Below are 17865 nucleotides of genomic sequence, written 5' to 3' on the forward strand. Positions count from 1 at the left end.
TGGAAATTGTGGGAAAGACGATTTGTTACAGAAGTAAATAACCCAGAACATTTGCAAATGTTACTGATACAGTGGCAGTGGGAGTGTCTTCTGAGTCTGAAATGTTCCCTTTTTTGAAGTATGATTGGTGAGCCAGACAATGGTGAGAGCAGTAGTGGGGCACAGAATGAAATACCACCTACTGAAATTGAAAATGTTATTGAACCAGTTGATCAGCTTCCTGATCTTGAAGTCAGAAAAGAGATCTGACCTTAGATAGTTAAATGTCCCTACTCTGGTAAAAGCTAGAGAGAAAGTAAAAGTTATTGATGGAAACCCAGTAGACTCTGATAGTTGGTTGTCATATCCTCACATGGCAGTACGCCAGGATTTTTTTGTATCAGGGAGTGCACTCAGCCGATATTCAAAAGGCTTCCAAAGCATGGGTTTACTATTGCATACCTCCCAATAATCCGATTGGTACAGGCAAGGCAACTATTGGCCACTTTCTTTTTTAGTTTTCATAAAGAAGAAAAATAAAAATGTGAAATGATACTTTCATTTTCTCTTATACTTTCAGACTTAGGACCCAGGAAATTGCCGGGTCTATTAGGCATCAAATTCCCAGGTCTCAGGCTGACCCTGGTAAAGAGCAGGGTTGGGAACCCAGGATTAATTTCACACTTAGAAAATCCTGGTTGACTTTCACTTGCAAAACAACTGGGATCTTGAACAAAAGTGTTGAAACATAACTGAGGGCTCCCAGCCCCATGCATGTTTTTAACATTATCTAATGGAGCTATCCTGGGGCTGGACAAACAAACAACACTGGCATTTAAGCAGCAGCCTATTCTTAAAAAGTGTATTTAACATAGGGGTCGATTCTAATTCCTCCCACCAGTGTCACTGATGTTGCTTCCAGAGGGCTCCGACAAGGTGTATATAATAGATCTACAATGTCTAGTTAGAAAGTGAATAGATTGACAACATAATGTATGGTCGACATGCATTAGGTCAACAGGTACAAAAGATCGACAGATAAAAGGTTGTCATTGGTTAAGGTCAACAGGTACAAATGGTCAACGTTTTTTGTTGTGTTTTGGCCAAACCTTGTATATTCAATGTTATATGACCACCATCAGTACAAAGGTGAACCCTTGCAGGCCCGCTTTGCTCGTCACAGGTTACTGTTCCCAATAGATGTCCATGTGGATAGTAAATCAAGCATATCTTGAAAAAACGTGAATATACAAACAAACTTGTGTCGACCATTGTCATGTCGACCTTTTGAATCCATCAACCTCTTTACCTGTAGATCTTAATAACTGTCGACCTTTGATCTGTCAACCTTTCGGACCTGCCAGCCTTGTGCAAGTTGCTCAGATGGTGTCGACGTACTGACTGTCTATTAAATTGGCTAGGGCTTATAAACAACTACTAAAAATAATAAAATTAGGCAGCCGGGGGGGGGGGGGGTGCGGGGGGGAGAGGGCGTTAATGTTGTGCCTACTTTACCATCCATTTGGACTACGATTGGGAATAAGAGCCTTGTTGCTCGCCATGCGGCACACTTATTATTGGGGTTCCACTTGCTAATCCGGAGAAAATGACTCCAAAATTAACTAAAAAAACTCATGTTGACCTTTTCACGTGTCGACCTTTTCCATGTTGATCTTTTGTCGATGTCGACCATCTGTCAGTGTCTACCTTCTGTATGTTGACCTTTTGGGGTTGACCTAGACACTGTTGACCTAATAACTGTCGACCTTGTATACCAAACTCTAAATGTATACGTCATTCTACAAAACACATTAATAAACTGTACTTTAAATTAAGCTTTTTATTTAATCATATGTCAGACCAAGCTTTAAATGCAAATAGAATATCAGTGCACACAGCCCCTCCCTTCTCTTGCTACAAGAACTCCCTCACCTGACAACACGTGTCACTGAATACAGAGACCCAAGTGTGTATTTGTCATCAAAATGTATGCAGCCAACAGCTGTTAGCTCTCTACTGAATCAGCTTGAGATTTTGGTTACTGTTACATTGGAGATTTTCAGGAGTTGATACAAGTTATGTTATGATGGAATGTGTCAAATTTAAAATGTTTACCATCATGCTTCATTTTGTTAAGAGCAGAAAAAAATTGAGTACTTGTAATCTGACTCATGAGGTTTTTCTTTGGTGAAACACATAAACAATAAATTATGAACTTCTTGCAGTTATGCGTAGCCTAATAAAAAAAAATATCTGCAACATTAGACATGCAGGCAATTTAGCTCTGTTAAAATGACAAATTCCAGGAAATGGCAATTAAGAGCAATACAATAAATTGTCCATTAATGACATTATTGCACCTGTACTTTGTGTGTTTGCAGATAGTTTTGCAGGTGAAGGAGACATCTAAAGTTTAAGGAGTCTATTCATAAAGCAGTGAAAAGTGTGGAGAAGTGAGCCAGTGGAGAAGTTGCCCATGGCAACCAATCAGATGCTACATATCATTTTATAGAATGCACTTTATAAATGTTGCCTCAATACTGATTGGTTGCCATGGGCAACTTCTCCACTGGCTCACTTCTCTACTCTTTTCACTTCTCTGTGAATAGAAATGTAAGTGCAATTTTTTTACATAGGACGGTTCAGAGGAAACATTAGACAATACAATTATTGCAAGCGGAAGATTAAAGCTCAAAACACCGGGCACATTAAGCGTATTGGAAGTAATTTGCAGTGTGTAAAAACACTTTTGCATATACAGTAACTGTACGTGTAGGTTTTGGCACATACACTAATTTTAAGGCTACACTGAGACTGATTTCTTTTGCTGTACCACTTGCCCATTTTTGGGCATCTGTGCCCATCTTCTATACAGTTGCGGATCTTGCCACTGGCAAGCAGGACTTTTGCCCGGAGCGCCGCCTTCCGGAGGGCGCCGGCGCCATCCGGAGGGCGCCGCACCATGGCAAGATCTGCCACTGTCAGTGTGCGCCCCAGCAGTGTCCCCCCACTGTGCCCCCCCTCCCGCTGTGAGAAGGGAACCAGACGCTACGCCCTATGCTGTGCTATGGGAGAGACGTCATGACTGACGTCTCTCCCATAGATCCGAGGAGAAGAGCGGCGCCGGTCTGCAGGGTCTGGAAACAGGAGCGGGGTATAGTAAGTATACTTTCCCCCCCCCCTTTCAGCGGCGCTACAAATGGGGGCGTGACTGACCACGCCCCCATATTAAGCCACGCCCCTAACTTTTGCCCGGGGCGCCACAAGGGCAAGAACCGGCCCTGCTTCTATAGCAGGGGTAGGCAACCTGTGGCACTCCAGCTTCTGTAGAACTACACACCCAAGCATCTCATATAGGGGCCTACACATGGTGTGATTCTCCCTATGTGGCCGCTTTGTACTATGTGATTTCCCTTGAACTCCCTGGAGCCCAAAACCACCGATATTGACTATATACACACTGTGGGATTTTGATTATGGCCAATTTTGACTATACTATGTACTAGATTGTACACTTTCTAGTCAAAATTGACCCGCCTGCACAGTCTATTTATTCTTGTAATACCAACCCCACGGGAGCTGCAAGGTGTATACATGTTTTCTACTGATAGGGACTATATAGTCCATATTGGTAGTTATATCGCACTCTGTGTATGCAGCTAAACACTGTTAAAGCATGCCCTAGCAGCGTATCTTTGGCAGGACATACTGGATGGTGCATGACTACCCCTGTTCTATGGAAATGTGCATGGGTTAGAGCCCAATATTGTGATAATTCTGAGGTGGGACTTTTTTTAACAAATGTTATTGAGGGTTAAATTAAAATTTAGTGGGGATCAGATAGTACTGTACACAAATTGTCAATTTGCTGAAGGTCTTTGTGCATTTACTTTATATAATTTTGCATAAAAAATGTTAGAATAAAAAGCATTTTGTCACATTCAGGCTTACCAAATTTTTTCATTTGTTATGTTGATCCAGAGGAAGCAAAACAAGCCTACTTAAGTGTACTGAATGACCCTTATTATCTGTGCGTCCCATGAAATAAATGTTGCCAAAAAATCTTTGTATTGATCTTGAACATTTTTGAAATAACGTTAAGGTTATCTCTAATGCTGGCTACACATGCTTATGTTTTATTATAGCCAATATCAGGCAACATACCATAGAATGTATGACCCAGAAAGTACAATACTGCCTCATAATAATTGGTCAGATTTCTTAGATCATTATGCCACATATTTGCAATATCATATTAATAATGGTTGCAGGGTGTGCGGTGCATACGTGCTCCTGGGTCCATGGGGGCCCACACCGCACCCATAATTATACTTACCTCTCCAGAATCTGGCATCAGCCAGCACTGAAGAACTGCAGAAATCACTGGAAAAATTCTACAGCAGCCATTTTCTCAATGTTTTCTGCATGTGCAATAGAGAAATCTCCGGAAACATGGCAAGGTGGCAAGGTACCATGGTTCTGGAGACAGGAGGGGGCCCACACAGAGCTTGCACATGGGTCCTCTTCTCTCTTACTGCCTCGACATGTTTGTATACTATATACCGTGATAGGCCTTAGTCATGACAGGAAAGATCAGCCAGCAGCTATGTGTTTCTGGCCCTTTGAGACACTGGTTCTGATATCTGTTGTTTGGGTGTCTGTACAACTAATGTACCCTTTCCACATTAAACAACCTCATTTTGTCTATTCTGTCATTGTAAAACAAGCCTTCTTTTCTCTTCATTAGTACTGTCTGATAGCCCGTCTCTGGATGGATATAAATGGAAATACTTTGTAGCCCACAATTTGATTATGTAATAATAGGTTTACGTAATTTATAAATTAATATACTTGCTGTTCATATGAACTATTGTATAAACACAGTGTGTCTTTATGATTTGAGAGTACCAGTCATCTACCATCCAATGCAGATCATTATTCCAAATGAACAAACACTAAGATGCATTGCAAACTGCTGTCAAATATGACTTTAATATCTCTTGTACCCAGTAACTTCACACGATATTAAACATCCTGATTTTCTCTCAGCCTTTAAAATCCATATTCATATTCAGAAATGTCTATCAAGAATTATTATGCAACTGGAAGATGAAGAAACAGATAAAAATAACCCACGTTCTCCACTGTGAACATTACAGCAGATGGTTTTTAGAAGGATTTGGCTTGATATTTCTTTTATCTGTTGCTATTTTTCTTTTTTCTTTTTCCTACAGTAAGAATGTGGATTGTCGGATACAGGGCAGCCTGAGATTCTGCTGCTAAGTATATGTGGGGTTCTCTTACATTACCACAGAAAGCACCAACATCAAGATTCTCATGCGGAACCACAAAGGCAACTCTGCGCTAAGACAGCTGAGGTGGAAATCTCACTTCTCACACAACTTAAAAGTTTTTAGCCGATCTTCTGTTACCACAATACAAAGTTTAGGATGAAGATTATAGGGATCCATCTCTCAAATCGAAAGCCTACATTAAAAGGCAATTAAATCAGGATTGTATGTATTAAACAGACTACAGACATCAAAAACCCACTTCAAACACCACATTGTCACCTTTTCATTGAGAAGATTCAGGAATATCTTTTTACTTTAAATTACGTTTCCAAGCAATGAAACGACCAGAATTGAAATTGTAGCAAAAGATACCACTTTAAAAAAAATTGGCATGATTTCTTATCTGCAATGATGTGTTTGGATGCGCATTGGATGGCGACCCCAGAAGGCCTCAGCTAAGGAGGATTTTGCACTAGAGACTTCAAAATCTGTCTCCTGGGGCATAAATATTAGCAATGGATACAGTCCGTAGCAGGTAAGAGCACAACTCCATAAATCACAGCCCTCCCATACAAATTTGGGGTTTTATTTAGCAGATATCCTATCTATTGTTATTCTTGATCAGTTTTAATAACATATTACAGTGCATTATTCACTTCATTTTAAATTGGTTTCATGGCCATAATTTCCAAGTAGAGAAAGTGAGTTCCATGGCTGCATTTGTAATTCAGCAAATAAAGAGTACAACTATAGGCGTTAGAAAGTAAAAAGTTAGAAAGTTAGTAAGTAAAGCATTGGCTTTGATGGTTTCACCCAATAGGTAACTTTAACATCAGGGCTTTTTTCCTTAAAAAAAAAAAAGTGCTGGTATTCACCTAAAGGTGATACATGATTTATAGCAGCTTCCATACTGTGGACAAGTCTTCAAACACTTATTTTATTAAAATCTTAAATTAATTCACTGCTTTCTTCCTGTTTATGGAACAAGTTATATCAATTAAAAATATACAAAATTAAATAGGTGGTGGCGAGACTACGCACCACTGAGCACCATCAGAAAAAAGAAATGTTTAACACGAAGGAAGGAATTTCATTGTTTTATTGCAGTCACAGTTACCGTCTAAAGTGATTGAAGCTATACAATTGTTTGTGCCATTGGGTGCGAGTGCCGCGGATGACAATTACGTATCACATATGTACTGTAGGACACAAAATGCAGTGGATTAGCCACATAAAGCATCTTCTGTCATCTAATATCATGGTAAAGGCACCCAAAAGCCCTAGTTTGGCTGGATTTCTGCACATGCCTCAGGAGGCTGAAAACAGAAATCCACTATAAGTAATGGCCGCTTGCAGCACTCGAGCCCAGCGGGCAGTGGCACAAATAATTGAATAGCTCCAGTCTCTTTAGAAGGGAGCTGTGGTAGTGACAAAACAATTGAATTCCACCCTAACTGTACTTTGCTTTTATAGTTCATCCACCTATCCCTAAACCTGGCAGTTTTTAATGATGTTAATATTTTTAAGCTACTTGTCTTACAGGTAAGCAAATTTTTAACTTAATGAGAAATCAATCACAGTATCTGTTACTTATATTTTTCAATTATAACAAAATGAATGCATGTGTTATTGTCTGCAAATCTATTTGTAGACAATACACTATTGAAGACTAATCATGGCATAGGATATACATTGTTAAAGCAGTAAAGACCAGGAGGTAAGGTTACAGAACCCTGCTGCTACTGTAAGTGCTTTCTAACTAGTGACAAAACAGTTTGAGCACTTACTGGTTATATTGGACAGATGGGATGTGGTCAGAATCCCGGACAGTTTAGCAATGGAATGAATAAATTAAACTAGAATTAGTAAATTGATCTATATTATGGACATTTTAAAGATCCTACATGAATTGCTAATTTTTACAAGTATTTCCCAAATATTCTGCCACGTCTACAATTACTAGTGAAATATTTGTACACCATTTCACCTAAAATACAAGTATTTGGCCAAGATTCAAATCTCCGCCCCCCTCTCCCGCCCCCTATCGCGTCCGCCAGCAGTATTCTAATGTTATTGCGTGCGAGCGTGACAAGTTAATTTCTGCTCGCTTCCCCCGGTGATAGCGAGCTGAAATGTGCGTAGAGAGACCTGTTTAGGCACTGAAATGGGGATTTTCATGCTCTTGCCCATTACTTTAATCTGGTTTAGGTGCTTTATGTGCCTAAACCCGAGTGTAATGGGCACAATAGGGGCGATAAGTGGGGGCATTTGAATATCACCCCTCGATCACCCGTCACTTAAAACGGGAGATTGGGGGTGCTATAACATTTGAATCCCCCCCATTATGTGTTATTGATCTCACTTTTGCATTGTCACACAAGAGCTACATTGTGACATACTGTACATGTCCACACTGCTTTGCTTTCATTTTATGCATTGCAAACACAAAAATGCACCTAAAATGATGTGTTCAAGAAAATAAAAGATAACAATTTTGAGTAAATCTTTATACGCCTATACAGACATATATATATATATATACACACACACACACACACACACACACACACACACACACACACACACACACACACACAGATGGGTTCATGTTTATCTTGACCCTTAATAGGATTAACTGAGACTGGCCAGTCGGACTTAATCCCGTGCTGTAATGACTTAATCCCCTGCTGTATTGTTCTCTGTATTGTATTGCAGCTGAGAACAATAGATGAAGGGTTTATGTTAACAAATCATGCTGTGCCTAGGCGCAGCAAACTAGCCAAGATAACCGTGGACCCATCTGAATATATATATATATATATATATAGGGATTTAGGACCACACTCACAGCTTCAATGTCACATCAGGCGGTGCTCCATAATGGCCATCAGACCAAACAATAACATTTCACAAGGTATAGGAACTCACCACTTAATCCAAAGGAATAGTGTTTATTATTTGAATAAACACTATTTCTTTGGATTAAGTGGTGAGTTCCTATAACTTGTGAAATTTTATATTATATATATATATATATATATATATTTTTTTTTTATTTTTGTTGTTGAAATATTTATAGCATTCGAAGGAACTGATTTTCCGCTTTGCTTTTCCTGATATTTCTCTTTTACCTGCTATCTTTGTTATTACTAAAGGTGCTGTGTTGTATAATTTCTGGAAAACTGTCAAATGTGGCTACAATAGATAAAGAACACTTGTAAACTTCAAACAATGAATATAATAATATGGCTCATTTCTCTGGAAATATCATGTGTTCAAATGATTACAAAATATTTGAAGAGCTGGATGTGTTTTATAACTATAATTTAGAGATTCGTTTCTACCAAATGAAAGTGCCGCTGCAGCTATGACACCTATTAATTTAAGTAGGAGAGAAGTGAAAATCTGGCTGAGCTAGCAGAAAGTTTATTTCTAGCACAATGATTAAAGACAGAAGAATAATGGCAAAATAATCAATGGAAAGAATTGACAACTTAAATCTTTCTCATGGGCCAATTAGATGCAATGTGATTTTTCAAATGATGTTTAAATTGAAATGTGAGATTCTGCTTATGTAAAAAACAACATTGTATTGCTTTGAATACATTGCCTCTTAATTAAACAGAAAATCAAGATTAGAATTGAAAGTTATGTACGTTATGGGTTCAAAAATTATTAGTACTCAGCGTTATTCTATAACCCTGGTCATCATTTCATCATGATGTCATGTAGTGACATCACTCCCCCACTCAGAGTACATGTAGATAAGGGTGAGTCAGGGTTGCGTGGGCCAAGCAGTTGGAGGATGTGATAGAAGAAGGTGCATTTGGGTCCCCCGTTGTGTCCCTGCCTGCAACTTGATGTTGAAATTACAGCCCTGAACTGCTGTTAGACGCCACCAAGGCCTCAGGTTGCCATGGCAACTTAGTTATGCTGAGTGTGGAACAGTCACAGATGGTTCTTGATAAAGCCTGAGAGAGCAAAAAATAGGATCCTGCGTTACATAAGATGCAAAGCTTTGAGAAGTCATTAGAGTCCCACGGTTGTGTCCTGTCACAATCTGAACAATCAAGAAGTGCCATGTTCCGTGACACCTCCTCAAACAACACCGTTACCATAAGCCCAACAAAACGGTATGATTAATATGGTATAACTTGAGAATAATGCCATCTTTGCATTACAGAAAAGTGTCGGTTCCCTAATTGGTATATTCATATATCTAATAATGGGGACTTTTTAATTACTAGGAAAAGAATACCAAACAGCTTAAAACATGTCTAATATAATCTAATAGAAAGATGAAGCATCTAGGAAATTCTAGGGAGGCACGAGTATATAGATTTTATAGTCATTGTAAATAAAATGTATTGAAATAAATTCAAATAATAGATATTTTTATATTATTATACGAAATACAGAAACAGGAAAACTAGCATAAATAAACATTACATGTTTGTCCCCTATAACAATGTTTTAATAGGTAAAAATCTATAAAAGTAAACTTTTAAAGAAAAATATATATCAGTATGATTTTTTTTAAATAGTAAGAAAGGTAAATTATGAAAAAGAAATTCAAAATTTGTGCAACAAAATAAAAATGACGTAAAAAATAATAAGTGAAAAAGAAATGACTGGTTACAGAAACAAAAAACATCTCATTCTGTGGAAACTGTCTAATGGAAAATGGAGGACAAACAATCAATGCAGTATGAAGTATTTATCTGCACATTTCTCTATTTTCTATTAGTCCACCTGGGTCATACACAACATACAGTAGCATGCAGTTGGCATTATTGAGTATTCTAGCAATGGCTGCTGCACACCTCTAGTGTCTGCTTATAATATCTGTGCCAGATCAACTACGGCCATCTTCATATTTATAACACGCTCTAAAGAGCCCATTTATCAAAATATGTGAAATGCCACTGCTAATCAGTTTGTATTGTATATGCTTGCTGATAGCGGAAAGAGGTGGCGGGATCTACATGGCTCCCTCTTCACACTCTGGGAGCTTTTTCATTTGAAAAGAGCAAAAACATTTAATTTTCAGATTGATAAATAGCATACATTTTATTGTGTGCTCTGATCCTTGCAATAGCTCCACAGTATAGGGTCAATAATTAGGCTTCGCCTACTGATTACAGGGGAAAAAGTGGTTGATAAACAGACCCCTTATTCACAAGCCGATAGATGTTAGTCTAGTTTTAAAAACAATCATTAAACTACTACTGAAAACATTCCGATCAAGCACACAACTTAGACACAGAGGTGGATTGGCCATAGGGTTTACAGGGAAGATTCCCGGTGGGCCGACGCACCAGCGGGGCCTGTTTTGTTTGAGGACATGTGGTCCTATTTATAGACATAATGAATAAGATGCAAAATAATTTGCTTATATGAAAATTTCTTTGCCACTTAGCCTGTGATTGCAGATGATCTAGTGTATGCTCTGTCTGCCTGCTTGGCTGACATATAAATTTGAGTGAATAGTGATTGGGATACGCGGTTGGTGTAATAAGCAAGAAAATATATCTTTCTAAAGAATTATATAGTTTCCTAAATTCTAAAGGTGTATCATATAATGTGCTCATAATATTTAATTTTATTTCCTTTTAACTTCCCCCTTGATGCTGGACATGCCCACTAGCTGCAAAGTCTTGGGGGGAGGGTGCTGCTGCCATGGGCCATGGCTAGACCTTACACCTCTGATGCTGCCCATGTGGGGCCACTAGTACTAATTTTTTCAGGGCCGCTTTTTGTTCCCAATCCGCCCCTGCTTAGACATATGGATTGCGATGACACTTCAGTAGAGTTCAGTAGATGGTATTTCTTGTGTAGACAATCTTTCATCATGTACATATGCGTAAGGCTGGGTGCACACTGGGCCTAATTCAGATCCGATGGTTAGCGTACAATTCCGATGGTGGGAACACTGTGCATGTGCAAGACCTGCGTCCTGTGTCCTCACACGCAGTGCCCCCTAGGCCCCAACCTGATTGACAAGCTGCAGATGTTTGTGGGCAGGGAAGGGGCGGCGACTGGCTCCATTCCAGAAAATGGAGGCATGTTGCTGAGGTCAGTGTCTGCGTATGGCGAGGCAGATTCACTGACCTTGGCTGCGGGTCAGAGATGGCCATCTTGAGTAACCTCACGGTTACTCAGATGACCGGTGGTCACACAGTGTGATCCGATGGTGCCACCAGGGGATCATGGAAGCAGTCAGGAGGAATCTATTTACACCAGACGCCTAGTGCTTCATTTGCATATGAGCTGTACGGTATTGCACAGCCGCTTCCTTGCGACTGTGCAATAGTGTATAACTCTGATTCAGGCTCATTATGTGATATAACATTTGTATAGTCGAAGAATTATATATATAATTAAGTATGTACACCCGATATGTCTGTGAACAGCGTAGTTCACAGACAAATCGCATCTGCCCTGCAGCACGGCAGATGCAGATTTATCTTCCAGATATAGCAATACATCTGCCAGTGTATATAGACAGCTGGCTGCAGGAACCGCTTATTTAAATGCCCGCCCATTTGTGATGTCCTGACAGACATTTCATGCAGTGATTGATAAGTGAATATGCTTACCAGAATTGGCCTCTCAGTCAGTGGGTCCGTTGTTAAAATGTGTACACAGCCAATGATTACTGATGAATAAAACTTATCCGGGCCCAAGCTACCACACCATTCATCATTCAAAAATATGAAGTATCCTTGTTAAGTGTTGTTGTTATTCCTGATCTTTTGGAAACTCTTTATAATCACATAATATGTTGTTTTAATATTCAAAAGTAATTAACATTACAGTACCTTACATCACTATTCAAAAATGTCAAATGTTATGCAGCTTGTAGACTATACTTCAAACTTTAGCTTCATATAATTAACTTTCTTTGTGTCTCCTACAGTAGATACAGCATTGTATCCACAGACGAAGAAGGTCTTCGCTTGCCATCTCTGGGTCTTAATGGTCATTGGATTTCTTCACTCCACCATCCTCATTCCCGGCGGAAACGGCGCAATCGTTTTGTTAAAAAGAATGGTCAATGTAATGTCTATTTTGCAAATCTCAGTAACAAGTCACAACGTTACATGGCTGACATCTTCACCACTTGCGTGGACACACGTTGGCGCTATGTGCTGCTCATCTTTTCTGCCGCTTTCCTAGCTTCTTGGCTTTTCTTTGCCTTTCTTTTCTGGTGCATTGCTTTCTTCCATGGGGACTTAGCTGTTGTTGTGACATCTGGAGGAAAATCAGGCCCACCAAAACCATGCCTGATGCATGTGAACAGCTTTGTGGAAGCTTTTCTCTTCTCTGTAGAGACACAGACTACAATAGGCTATGGATTCCGTTATGTGACTGAAGAATGCCCTTTAGCTATTCTTGCAGTAGTGGCACAATCTATCCTTGGATGCCTCATCGACTCTTTTATGATTGGAACAATCATGGCCAAAATGGCACGGCCTAAGAAACGGGCCCAAACACTTCTTTTCAGTCATCATGCTGTAATTGCCCTAAGAGACGGTAAACTCTGTTTAATGTGGAGGGTTGGCAATCTGCGCAAAAGTCACATTGTAGAAGCTCATGTAAGAGCACAACTGATCCGCCCATATGTTACCCAAGAGGGTGAGTATCTCCCTGTGGATCAGAAGGACCTGAATGTAGGATATGACAGTGGGTTGGATCGTATTTTTCTAGTGTCCCCCATAATTATAGTGCATGAGATTGATGAGGAGAGTCCTTTTTATTCAATGGGGAAAGAGCAGCTGGAGGAAGAAGACTTTGAGATTGTTGTTATTTTGGAAGGGATGGTGGAGGCCACAGCTATGACAACTCAAGCACGCAGCTCATATCTAGCAAGTGAGATCCGTTGGGGACACAGATTTGAGCCTGTTGTATTTGAGGAAAAGAATCATTATAAAGTTGACTATTCACACTTCCACAAAACCTACCAGGTGCCAGGAACCCCAGTCTGCAGTGCACGGGAAATGCACGAGAGTCGTATCACTGCTTTACCTTCCCCAAGCGCCTTCTGCTATGAAAATGAGCTGGCTCTTCTCAGCCAAGAGGAGGATGAAGATGAAGAAGCTGTCGGCGGTGTTCCAGATGAAGGAGTCATCCATGTTATGGGGAGTCATTTAGAACTAGATCGCCTCCAGGCCTCCATGGCTCTAGACAACATTTCTTACAGAAGGGAGTCAGCCATATGATGTCAGTCCCAGACTGACAGTGCTTCCCTATGACTATGCTTTTCAGGGTGGTGGTGTATTTATACTTGTGTGTCTGAAGTCTCTAATCCCTATAAAAGTAAATACATTTTGCTCTGCAAGAATTATTTAATTGGATATATATTAACCTCCAGCAGCATTTCCACGTCAACAAGTTTGAATGCATATGCTCTGTAAAGAGGGCACATTGGGCATTTTTTTCTTGTGGTGAAATAGGGAACAGGGCTGGGTACATCTATTGTATATATTTTTTGTACAGATGCAAATGAAAATTAAATCTTTAATCTGTGTTCTTCCAAATCACACATGTTTATATAGTGTTTTTTTTCTGGTATATAAACAGAAGGGCACACAGGTGGCAGTTGTAATGGTAATAATGATAAACAGGGTTCAATGAAGACAGAAAGGCTTATTTGTGCAGACATCAGCATATATTACCCTTTCATATTATTTCATGGAATATCATCATAGGACTTTATGTAGGTCTTTTCTATTATGTTACTAAAATCTGTTTGCATAGCTCACCATTCAGTAGAGAAGCCATTGTAACTCTTCCATTCTCCACATTACTCATAATCCTATTACTATTCCTCCTCCTGGTGCTCACCAGTCAATTCTTAAGGTGTGGTAAATATCTCATAAGGCAATAATTTGTGAGTAGGGTTTGATATCACTTACTGCATAGACATATATGACTGAAAATATGTGAGAGAGCAGATAATGCCAGAGGGCGTAAGCAACCCCTTAAGTTTGCTCATAGCCTTCAAAGATGGATAACTTAATACCAGGCTTTAGCTGGGCAATATTATGCCCGCCCCCCCTGAACATCACACGCAGCTGCTCAACCCCAAAAAATGGCACAAGACCGCCTGCCAGGCTGCACCATACACATGCTGGGTGGTCTTGCCCTATGCTGGGCGGCCCCCAGCATGTGAGTAAATGGACACAGATCTTGCTGCAGAAAGCAAGACCTGCGTCAGTCTCTGAATAACCCCCAAAGCTTGCCTTAAATCCTTCCAAGCAGTCTCTGCAGGCCTAGACCATACTATCTTATCGGAGGACTGTTTCCTCAGACATTCAGTTAAGGGTGCTTTCCTAGTGGTAAAATAGTATTCTGCACCTACGATAATAGCCCACCAGACCAAGGAATGTCCTGAGTAGCGACTTTTGGCTTAAGTTTTATGTTTTGGCTGGGGACTGCTTCCACCTTGCTCGGTTGAGGTTTAACTTGACCTCGGCCTACAATATACCCCAGGCACTTTGCCTCCACCATTCCGATGGCACACTTCTGCGGGTTAGCTGTGAACCCTTGTGCTTGTAGAAACTGTAATACTGCCTCCACCTTTGTAAGGTGCAACTCCTAGTCAGAGCTAAAAATTACAATGTCATCTAAATATGCTGCTGTGTATTCCCTGTACAGCCGAAGCAATTTATTTACAGCTCTCTGAAAAGTTTCAGGGGCGCCATGCAAACCAAAGGGCCAAAATTTATACTGCAACAAACCCTCTGGGGTAGAAAAGGCTGTCTTTGCTTTGGTGGCTTCTGTCAGAGGAATTTGCCAATACCCCTTTGTTAAATTTAGCGTGGTGAGATACTGGCTTGTTGCAAAATTTTCTGCCAGTTTAGTACTTTATTTAACTTTCTGAAGTCATTACAGAATCTCAAAGCTCCCGAAGGCTTGGGCACTAAAACAATGGGATTATTCCATTCACAGTTTCACTCCTCTATGACCCCAAGGTGCAGCATCTCTTCCACTTCGCATATTACTTCTGCCCATTTGGCCTCAGGTATACGATATGGCCTTTGTTTTATCACCAACCCAGGTGGAATAACAATATCATGTTGTATGATGTGGGTTTCCCCCAGGAGGGCAGTGAACACATCCTGGTATCATGCTACTAAGTTTACCACTTCTTGCTTCTGGATAGGACTCAAGATGACTTCAATGGGCACCTGACATTCTGGTTTTCAGTAGGGATGTGCACTTGAAATTTTTCGGGTTTTGTGTTTTGGTTTTGGGTTCGGTTCCGCGGCCGTGTTTTGGGTTCGAACGCGTTTTGGCAAAACCTCACCGAATTTTTTTTGTCGGATTCGAGTGTGTTTTGGATTTGGGTGTTTTTTTCAAAAAACCCTAAAAAACAGCTTAAATCATAGAATTTGGGGGTCATTTTGATCCCAAAGTATTATTAACCTCAAAAACCATAATTTCCACTCATTTTCAGTCTATTCTGAACACCTCACACCTCACAATATTATTTTTAGTCCTAAAATTTGCACCGAGGTCGCTGGATGACTAAGCTAAGCGACCCAAGTGGCCGACACAAACACCTGGCCCATCTAGGGGTGGCACTGCAGTGTCACGCAGGATGGCCCTTCCAAAAAACACTCCCCAAACAGCACATGACGCAAAGAAAAAAAGAGGCGCAATGAGGTAGCTGTGTGACTAAGCTCAACGACCCAAGTGGCCGACACAAACACCTGGCCCATCTAGGAGTGGCACTGCAGTGTCACGCAGGATGGCCCTTCCAAAAAACACCCCCCAAACAGCACATGACGCAAAGAAAAAAAGAGGCGCAATGAGGTAGCTGTGTGAGTAAGCTAAGCGACCCTAGTGGCCGACACAAACACCTGGCCCATCTAGGAGTGGCACTGCAGTGTCACGCAGGCTGGCCCTTCAAAAAACTACTCCCCAAACAGCACATGACGCAAAGAAAAAAAGAGGCGCAATGAGGTAGCTGTGTGAGTAAGCTAAGCGACCCTAGTGGCCGACACAAACACCTGGCCCATCTAGGAGTGGCACTGCAGTGTCACGCAGGATGGCCCTTCAAAAAACACTCCCCAATCAGCACATGACGCAAAGAAGAAAAAAAAGAGGCGCAATGAGGTAGCTGTGTGAGTAAGCTAAGCGACCCTAGTGGCCGACACAAACACCTGGCCCATCTAGGAGTGGCACTGCAGTGTCACGCAGGATGGCCCTTCAAAAAAATACTCCCCAAACAGCACATGACGCAAAGAAAAAATTAAGAAAAAAGAGGTGCAAGATGGAATTGTCCTTGGGCCCTCCCACCCACCCTTATGTTGTATAAACAGGACATGCACACTTTAACCAACCCATCATTTCAGTGACAGGGTCTGCCACACGACTGTGACTGAAATGACGGGTTGGTTTGGACCCCCACCAAAAAAGAAGCAATTAATCTCTCCTTGCACAAACTGGCTCTACAGAGGCAAGATGTCCACCTCATCATCATCCTCCGATATATCACCGTGTACATCCCCCTCCTCACAGATTATCAATTCGTCCCCACTGGAATCCACCATCTCAGCTCCCTGTGTACTTTGTGGAGGCAATTGCTGCTGGTCAATGTCTCCACGGAGGAATTGATTATAATTCATTTTAATGAACATCATCTTCTCCACATTTTCTGGAAGTAAGCTCGTACGCCGATTGCTGACAAGGTGAGCGGCGGCACTAAACACTCTTTCGGAGTACACACTTGTGGGAGGGCAACTTAGGTAGAATAAAGCCAGTTTGTGCAAGGGCCTCCAAATTGCCTCTTTTTCCTGCCAGTATAAGTACGGACTGTCTGACGTGCCTACTTGGATGCGGTCACTCATATAATCCTCCACCATTCTTTCAATGGGGAGAGAATCATATGCAGTGCCAGTAGACGACATGTCCGTAATCGTTGGCAGGTCCTTCAGTCCGGACCAGATGTCAGCATCAGCAGTCGCTCCAGACTGCCCTGCATCACCGCCAGCGGGTGGGCTCGGAATTCTGAGCCTTTTCCTCGCACCCCCAGTTGCGGGAGAATGTGAAGGAGGAGATGTTGACAGGTCGCGTTCCGCTTGACTTGACAATTTTCTCACCAGCAGGTCTTTGAACCCCAGTAGACTTGTGTCTGCCGGAAAGAGAGATCCAAGGTAGGTTTTAAATCTAGGATTGAGCACGGTGGCCAAAATGTAGTGCTCTGATTTCAACAGATTGACCACCCGTGAATCCTTGTTAAGCGAATTAAGGGCTCCATCCACAGGTCCCACATGCCTAGCGGAATCGCTCTGTGTTAGCTCCTCCTTCAATGTCTCCAGCTTCTTCTGCAAAAGCCTGATGAGGGGAATGACCTGACTCAGGCTGGCAGTGTCTGAACTGACTTCACGTGTGGCAAGTTCAAAAGGTTGCAGAACCTTGCACAACGTTGAAATCATTCTCCACTGCGCTTGAGACAGGTGCATTCCACCTCCTATATCGTGCTCAGTTGTATAGGCTTGAATGGCCTTTTGCTGCTCCTCCAACCTCTGAAGCATATAGAGGGTTGAATTCCACCTCGTTACCACTTCTTGCTTCAGATGAT

General features: G+C 41.2%; 1 protein-coding gene across 5 annotated transcripts in view; it reads left to right on the top strand.

The window, feature by feature from the left end:
* KCNJ4 (potassium inwardly rectifying channel subfamily J member 4) overlaps positions 1 to 13816 on the top strand; it is a 189760-nt gene extending 175944 nt beyond the window's left edge. For all 5 annotated transcript variants that reach the window (XM_063940540.1, XM_063940541.1, XM_063940542.1 and 2 more), the window contains 2 exons: positions 5214 to 5808; positions 12193 to 13816. In XM_063940540.1, the coding sequence (XP_063796610.1) occupies positions 5789 to 5808; positions 12193 to 13495 (1323 nt within the window). In that variant the 5' untranslated portion in view covers positions 5214 to 5788 and the 3' untranslated portion in view covers positions 13496 to 13816. The remainder of the gene's footprint in view (positions 1 to 5213; positions 5809 to 12192) is intronic.
* Positions 13817 to 17865: the final 4049 nt, after the last annotated feature.

This window comes from Pseudophryne corroboree, chromosome 9 (assembly GCF_028390025.1).
Source record: "Pseudophryne corroboree isolate aPseCor3 chromosome 9, aPseCor3.hap2, whole genome shotgun sequence".
NCBI classification, from domain to species: domain Eukaryota; kingdom Metazoa; phylum Chordata; class Amphibia; order Anura; family Myobatrachidae; genus Pseudophryne; species Pseudophryne corroboree.